We start from the raw sequence: 7402 nt of genomic DNA, 5'->3' as shown, positions 1-7402 counted from the left end.
GAACCAATAGGACCAACGCTCAGGGCGGATGCTGCCTCTCATTGGCGGCCGTTAAGAATGACCAGTAGCCAATGAGTCAGCCCGGGGGGCGTAGCAGTGACGTGAGTTGCGGAGGAGGCCGCTTCGAATCGGCAGCGGCCAGCTTGGTGGCATGGACCAATCAGCGGCCTCCAACGAGTAGCGACTTCACCAATCGGAGGCCTCCACGACGGGGCTGTGGGGAGGATATATAAGCCGAGTCGGCGACGGCGCGCTCGATACTGGCCGAGACAACACTGACGGAGAGACTTGGGCATTTGCGGGTGTGAGAGGTAAGCGCGGCGGCCTGCTTCTAGGCCTACCCTGAGTCTGGTTAGTGGCTCTTCCTGACCCTGAGGCCCCTGTCGCCCTCAGGTCAGAACCGTCGTCGCGTTTCGGGGCTACAGCTTGTTGCTAGACTCTTGAGACTCCTGACCGACTGCTGAGCGACTGGTCCACAGCGCCGGCAAGATGAAGTTCACTGTGGTGGCGGCGGCGCTGCTGCTGCTGTGCGCGGTGCGGGCCGAGGAGGAGGACAAGAAGGAGGATGTGGGCACCGTGGTCGGCATCGACTTGGGGACCACCTATTCCTGGTAAGTGGCTTTCGTCGGCGGAGGTGGGGGGAGTGGGGCGTGGCCTCCGGGGATAGGGTGAGAAAGTGAGGTGCTGATTCCTTTTCTGTGGGGTTTTCCCGTCAGCGTCGGTGTGTTCAAGAATGGCCGCGTGGAGATCATAGCCAACGATCAGGGCAACCGCATCACGCCTTCGTATGTGGCCTTCACTCCTGAAGGGGAGCGTCTGATTGGCGATGCGGCCAAGAACCAACTCACATCCAACCCCGAGAACACTGTCTTCGACGCTAAGCGCCTCATCGGACGCACTTGGAATGACCCTTCGGTGCAGCAGGACATCAAGTTCTTGCCATTCAAGGTCGGATCCGGTTTTTTCCTCATGTTGATGGGGTGACGGGAGTATTTAGGGGTTGAGACTTGGCCGAAAAACACTGTTCAAAGGACTTACTTAAAAGGATGTGGCCGGAATTTATGTAACGGTTTTACATATAGTTTTTAGTTTGTTATAAAACATGACACACTGTTTCAATGTCTAGAAGTTGAAACAGACTAAAACTGTCGGTCTGTCTACAGTATAGCTGTGCTTAGTTTTAGTTGAGATTCCCCCTAAGGGACTGAGATGAATCAAGCTATGGGAGAGAGGAAATTGATTTTTTTTTTTTTTACATCGTTTGTGATGCCATTGTTTCCACTTCAGAAAAATTACCTTTAAATTACTTTATGCCATAGGTGGTTGAAAAGAAAACTAAACCATACATTCAGGTTGATATTGGAGGTGGGCAAACCAAGACATTTGCCCCAGAAGAAATTTCTGCCATGGTTCTCACTAAAATGAAGGAAACTGCTGAGGCATATTTGGGAAAGAAGGTAAACATCGTGTGGAACAGTGTTAAGTGTTTGATTGCAGTTGTTCCCCCTTGATGACTTGTCTAGGGAAGCCTTCATAGTTTGAAATCTTTTAATCTGAATGGCTTCAACTTTTATTAGGCTTAATGATTTAATGTTTTGTGGGAGGTCAAAGTAAATGCTAGTCAGTCTTCATGAGTTATCCCCTTTTAATTCTCATGACAAAAATGTATGATTTAGCAGTAAGCCGGCTTAGAAACTGTTGAGGTTTCACTAGTTGATTATCAGTGACAGAAGTAACAACACAGTATATTTAAATCGTCTTTGTTGTCCTCCTAGGTTACCCATGCAGTTGTTACTGTACCAGCTTACTTTAATGATGCCCAAAGGCAAGCAACCAAAGATGCTGGCACTATTGCTGGACTGAATGTCATGAGGATCATCAATGAGCCGTAAGTATAGGACTCAGAGGTCCAGCATATTTGCCAAGTAGGGGGAATGTGAACCTGACCAAGCTTTCCTCTTCATACACACAGTACAGCAGCTGCTATTGCTTATGGCCTGGATAAGAGAGAAGGAGAGAAGAACATCCTTGTGTTTGACCTGGGTGGCGGAACCTTCGATGTGTCTCTTCTCACCATTGACAATGGTGTCTTTGAAGTGGTGGCCACTAATGGAGATACTCATCTGGGTGGGGAAGACTTTGATCAGCGGGTCATGGAGCACTTCATCAAGCTGTACAAAAAGAAAACTGGTAAAGATGTTAGAAAAGACAACAGAGCTGTGCAGAAACTCCGGCGTGAGGTAGAAAAGGCTAAGAGAGCCTTGTCTTCTCAGCATCAAGCAAGAATTGAGATTGAGTCCTTCTTCGAAGGAGAAGACTTCTCAGAGACCCTTACTCGGGCGAAATTTGAAGAGCTGAACATGGTGTGTTCCTTGACAGTGCTAATGGGATCTACTTAGTGGGTAAATTTGGGATACCTGAATGCAGGATAACTAAACTATGTCTGGGTAGTCAGCACCACAGTAACCATGCCTTTCTTTTCTTCTTTTTTTTTTTTTTTGCTAGGACCTGTTCCGCTCTACCATGAAACCTGTCCAGAAAGTGTTGGAAGATTCTGATCTGAAGAAGTCTGATATTGATGAAATTGTTCTGGTTGGTGGATCTACTCGAATTCCAAAGATTCAGCAATTGGTGAAAGAGTTCTTCAATGGCAAGGAGCCATCCCGTGGCATAAACCCAGATGAGGCTGTAGCATATGGTGCCGCTGTCCAGGCTGGTGTCCTCTCTGGTGATCAAGATACAGGTAGGTTGTTGTCACTGCACCTTTACATGTTTGAGAAGCTTGACTGTTGCTTTGGGAAGCTGTAGGGTTAAGAGTAACAGGGAAGAAAGGTACAGTGATGACAACTTAGGTCAGGCTTAGTTAAGTTCATTAGCAGCTGCTAATTCATTTCAGCAGCCTAAAGTGTTTGTGGTTAGAGCCTCAGCAAATGACAGTGGGGAAGATGGCAGCGTTCATTGGGAGATTGCTTGGTAGTGCTCACAGGACTAACCAAACCTGATTAATTTTCTTTTACAGGTGACCTGGTACTGCTTGATGTGTGTCCCCTTACACTTGGTATTGAAACTGTGGGAGGTGTCATGACAAAACTGATTCCGAGGAACACTGTGGTACCCACCAAGAAGTCTCAGATCTTCTCCACAGCTTCGGATAATCAGCCAACTGTAACAATCAAGGTCTATGAAGGTAATTACTTACATTCACAAACATGGCATGTTTTGAAATAATGTGACTTTGGGTTTAACAGTATGATTATACTCCCCAGGGAAAGAAGTATCTTTTGTAATTCAAATGAAGAGGTGATTAGTTGGACCAGTGTTGAACTTTAGATTCAGTACTTAGCATTCACGTCCACTAGCTTTTGGAATACAAGGACAGAGGGGCTTACAATGTTTTTAAGAGCTGAAATTCAGTTAAGAGCAGTACCACCCAGTGAGTTGCTGCTCTTGGTCCAATACTGAGTTACTTTACCTCAGTAAATGGTTCTTGCTCCCCAACAAATTCTAGCAAGTTGCAATGTAGAGATCCCGGTTCCCTAAGGGTTGTCAATAACAAGTTTTTCTTGTGTTCTTACTCTAGGTGAACGACCCCTAACAAAAGACAATCATCTTCTTGGTACATTTGATCTTACTGGAATTCCTCCTGCTCCCCGGGGAGTACCCCAGATTGAAGTCACCTTTGAGATAGATGTTAATGGTATTCTTCGAGTGACAGCTGAAGACAAAGGTACAGGAAACAAAAACAAAATCACAATTACCAATGACCAAAACCGCCTGACACCTGAAGAAATTGAAAGGATGGTTAATGATGCTGAGAAGTTTGCTGAGGAAGACAAAAAGCTCAAAGAGCGCATTGACACCAGGAATGAATTGGAAAGCTATGCTTACTCTCTCAAGAACCAGATTGGAGATAAAGAAAAGCTGGGAGGTAAACTTTCTTCTGAAGATAAAGAAACCATGGAAAAAGCTGTAGAGGAAAAGATTGAATGGCTGGAAAGCCACCAAGATGCGGACATTGAAGACTTTAAAGCTAAAAAGAAGGAACTAGAAGAAATTGTTCAGCCAATTATCAGCAAACTCTATGGAAGTGGAGGCCCTCCCCCAACTGGTGAAGAGGATACATCAGAAAAAGATGAGTTGTAGGTGCACTGATCTGCTAGAGCTGTAATAATTGTAAATACTGGACTCAGGAACTTTCGTTGGGAGAAAATTGAGAGAACTTAAGTCTCGAATGTAATTGGAATCTTCACCTCAGAGTGGAGTTGAAAATGCTATAGCCCAAGTGGCTGTTTACTGCTTTTCATTAGCAGTTGCTCACATGTCTTGGGGTCAGGGAGAGGAGGAATTGGCTATTTTAAAAATTGAAGAAAAGCTGGGTCAGGGTGTGTGTTCACCTTGGATATGTTCTATTTAACAATTGGGTCATGCACATGTGGTGTAGGAACTTTTTTCTACCATAAGTGACACCAATAAATGTTTGTTATTTACACTGGTCTAATTTTTGTGAAAAGCTTGTAATTATATCCATCTTTTATTTTAGATAACTAAAATTTAAGACTGGATTCTCAGGTGTGTCTTTCTTATGTGGGCAGGGAAGGGGGGCTAGTGATACTGTGGGGTACCACTTACTGGGGAATTTGTCTAGCTTTATAGCAAGATGTTTGCTATAAAAGATGTTTGCTGTTTGCTCCCCTAGGCAAGGGCTATTTTACGGCGCCCAAGTCCAGTTCTCTTGAACATGGTTGAAATCATACTTCCCCTTTGTAAAATTGCTTTCTGGGTTTTTAGTTTTTCAAGATAAGGTCTCTGTGTAGTTCTGGCTGTCCTCTAACTTCAAGACTGTAGACTAGACTGGCCTTGAGCTCAGATCCACCTGTCTCTCCTTCCTGGGTACTGAGATTAAAGTCTGCACCACCATGGCCCTTTCTGACTTTTGTTACAAGTAGTGCTGTGGGGCTTCCTGGAATCTCTTAATGAATTGATCATGTTCCAGGCTGTGGCAGGAGCATGGCAGGTCCAAGCCCAGTCTAGGGAACTGAGGCTGATGCATACTCTGGCAATGCCTAGCACTAGTGTGAAGCCCTAGTGTTAATAATCCTCTGGCCTGGAAAAAAGTTGAAATACATTTTGTGTTGTAGCCACAGGCTCTTGATATGGTAAGTACTCTGTATCACTGGGTGGTATTTAGTTTGTAATTTGTATTTGAAGATGTATAGTTGAAAGTATATGGTGGCAGCATTTGGGAGGCAGAGGCAGGAGGATCTCTAAGGCCAGCCTGGTTTATAGAGTTCCCAGCGAGCCAGGGCTATGTAGAGAAAAAGATGCTGTTTTTTTTGTTTTTGTTTTTTCGAGACAGGGTTTCTCTGTATAGCCCTGGCTGTCCTGGAACTCACTCTGTAGACCAAGCTGGCCTCGAACTCAGAAATCCTCCTGCCTCTGCCTCCCAAGTGCTGGGATTAAAGGCGTGCACCACCAAAAAAAAAAAAAAAAAAAAAGCATATTTAACAGCTTGAGGATTTACTTATCTCAATTGGTAGAACACTTATCTAGCATGAAGCCCTGGATTTGATACCCAGTACTACCTACTGGGAGTAGTGGCTCAGGCTGGAGGCCTAGTTTCATTGACATAGTTCATGAACTAAAACATGCTCTGAAGCCTAATTTGGTCAGAACCCCTTTTTCTAAAATGGTCTTAGTAGTATTATGGTAGAGTATATATGGTAATCCTGAGATTACAAGTGTCAGTTCATAGTCAAAGGGACTGGTTGATAGTTTAGATTGGCTCCCTCTGGAAAGTAGTGATCTAGGTAATCCATATGATTAATGAAGATTTTTCTTGTGTGTGCATTGCAACTCTATTAACATTACATTTGGAAGGAGATAAGGCAATATGTTTCTGCTGTTAGCATTTCCCAAGATCAAGAAGCCAGCTTGGTTGTTTAAGATCTGAGCCCTGTCCTCCCCAGCCGTAAGCACAGTCCCTGGGGTTTATCATGATCTTGCAGACTGGACACTTGGCTCAGTTGGGCAGTAGAATGCTCTCACTACTTACTACTCACAAGACTTAAATGTCTAAGGCCAAATATGGTCAAGGACTTGAGTTTAAGAATGATGTGCTGTTCATAAAGGTGTATAAAAGCCATCTTTTGTTAGAACCAAATGATGGAAGTATACTTTGTTTTAATTGACTTGTTCATTTTTTGAGACCGTCTTGAACAATGAGTTTTGTTTAGTGCCAACATGAAATTTAGTACTGCCAAAGATGGGTGTTTTTTAACTGGGCAACCAGCTGTCAGATTAATTTACTAAGAATGGTAGATGTGGGGACCTGACAACAACCTTGTTACATTCTTTTTTTTGGGAGGGGGCGGTTTCGAGACAGGGTTTCGCTGTATAGCTCTGGCTGTCCTGGAACTCACTCTGTAGACCAGGCTGGCCTCGAAATCCTGTCTAATTCTTATGCTTCATTTTTTTGTGCATTATCTATCTGATACATTTTGAACTCAGCTTGGTGGCTCATGCTATCAATTCCTACACTCAGGAGGCCGACTGAGGCAGGAGGATTATAGCAAGTTCACGGTTATGTATCAAGATCTGTCTTACTCCCATTTACCCTTTCTAAAGGGAAGAGGGGCATGATAGCATCTCTGTAATCCTAGTACACTGAGGCAGGAGGATGACAACTTTGAGGCCAGCCTAGGCTGTCAGATTTTTGTCTGAAACACTAACAGACAAGTATCTGGGGCCAAGTCAAGTGTCAAAATTGATTTGTACTGCTTCACACTGGGTCCAGGGATGATTAACAAGTCAGTCTTCATCCTTTGTCCCCCGATTGCCAGCACTCCTTTGGGGGGAAAAATACATAGCTGCACTACCACACGCTTTTCTTTCTTTCTAAGATGGGTAATGTGCCAATGTCTGAACAAGGTTTAGGGGAGGCCAGGTACATATTCTGTGAACACCCAATTGCTTTGTTTACGAACTAAAAAAGGATCTTACACACTGCTCTTGTCTGTACTTTTTTTTTTGTAAATTTAGATTATTTGTATGAGTGCTTTGCCTGCAGAGTATCAGGCATCTGGATCCCCTGGAACTGGAATTACAGGGAGTTGGCAGCTACCATGTGGGTTTTGGGACCTGAACCTGGGTTTTCTGTAAGAACAAGAGCTCTCAACTGCTGAGCTATCTCTCCAGCCCCTTGCCTGCACTTTTTTTTTAGAGATTAGCTAATGCATATTAAAAAGAGATTCCAACTCATAAATGTCTACTCCAGTATTAGCCTGGGTATCTACAGACTTTATTGCTGGTAAAGCTTTACAATGGAATTGTTTACACTGGGCTGTCCAGTTATGAAAGTTGATTAAGTGCAAGGTGGATATGGATTTTATTTTTGGCTTTTCAA

General features: G+C 44.0%; 1 protein-coding gene and 1 non-coding gene across 2 annotated transcripts; one reads left to right on the top strand and one right to left on the bottom strand.

The window, feature by feature from the left end:
* Window positions 1-232: 232 nt before the first annotated feature.
* Window positions 233-4498, top strand: Hspa5 (heat shock protein family A (Hsp70) member 5). The gene is made up of 9 exons (XM_028785099.1): window positions 233-311; window positions 394-611; window positions 717-948; window positions 1320-1457; window positions 1776-1888; window positions 1973-2363; window positions 2506-2743; window positions 3020-3187; window positions 3581-4498. Exons 2-9 carry the CDS (start codon window positions 490-492, stop codon window positions 4141-4143), a joined length of 1965 nt encoding a protein of 654 aa, XP_028640932.1. The 5' UTR covers window positions 233-311; window positions 394-489; the 3' UTR covers window positions 4144-4498.
* A 2395-nt stretch (window positions 4499-6893) lies between these two features.
* LOC114636986 lies at window positions 6894-6994 on the bottom strand. The gene has a single exon (XR_003713719.1). It is a non-coding gene; the product is annotated as a small nucleolar RNA U13 (small nucleolar RNA).
* Between the last annotated feature and the right edge of the window lie 408 nt (window positions 6995-7402).

The sequence above is a fragment of the Grammomys surdaster genome, unplaced genomic scaffold, assembly GCF_004785775.1.
Source record: "Grammomys surdaster isolate TR1022 unplaced genomic scaffold, NIH_TR_1.0 125098, whole genome shotgun sequence".
NCBI lineage: Eukaryota > Metazoa > Chordata > Mammalia > Rodentia > Muridae > Grammomys > Grammomys surdaster.
This window is presented reverse-complemented; position numbering and strand designations above follow the sequence as displayed.

Bases quoted from the DNA above. Each gene is read 5' to 3' on its own strand.
- Hspa5 (XM_028785099.1), top strand. From the start codon at position 490: ATGAAGTTCACTGTGGTGGCGGCGGCGCTGCTGCTGCTGTGCGCGGTG. The intron at 2,364-2,505 runs GTGTGTTCCTTG...TTTTTTTGCTAG, and splicing joins AATTTGAAGAGCTGAACATG to GACCTGTTCCGCTCTACCAT. The intron at 2,744-3,019 runs GTAGGTTGTTGT...TTTCTTTTACAG, and splicing joins CTCTGGTGATCAAGATACAG to GTGACCTGGTACTGCTTGAT.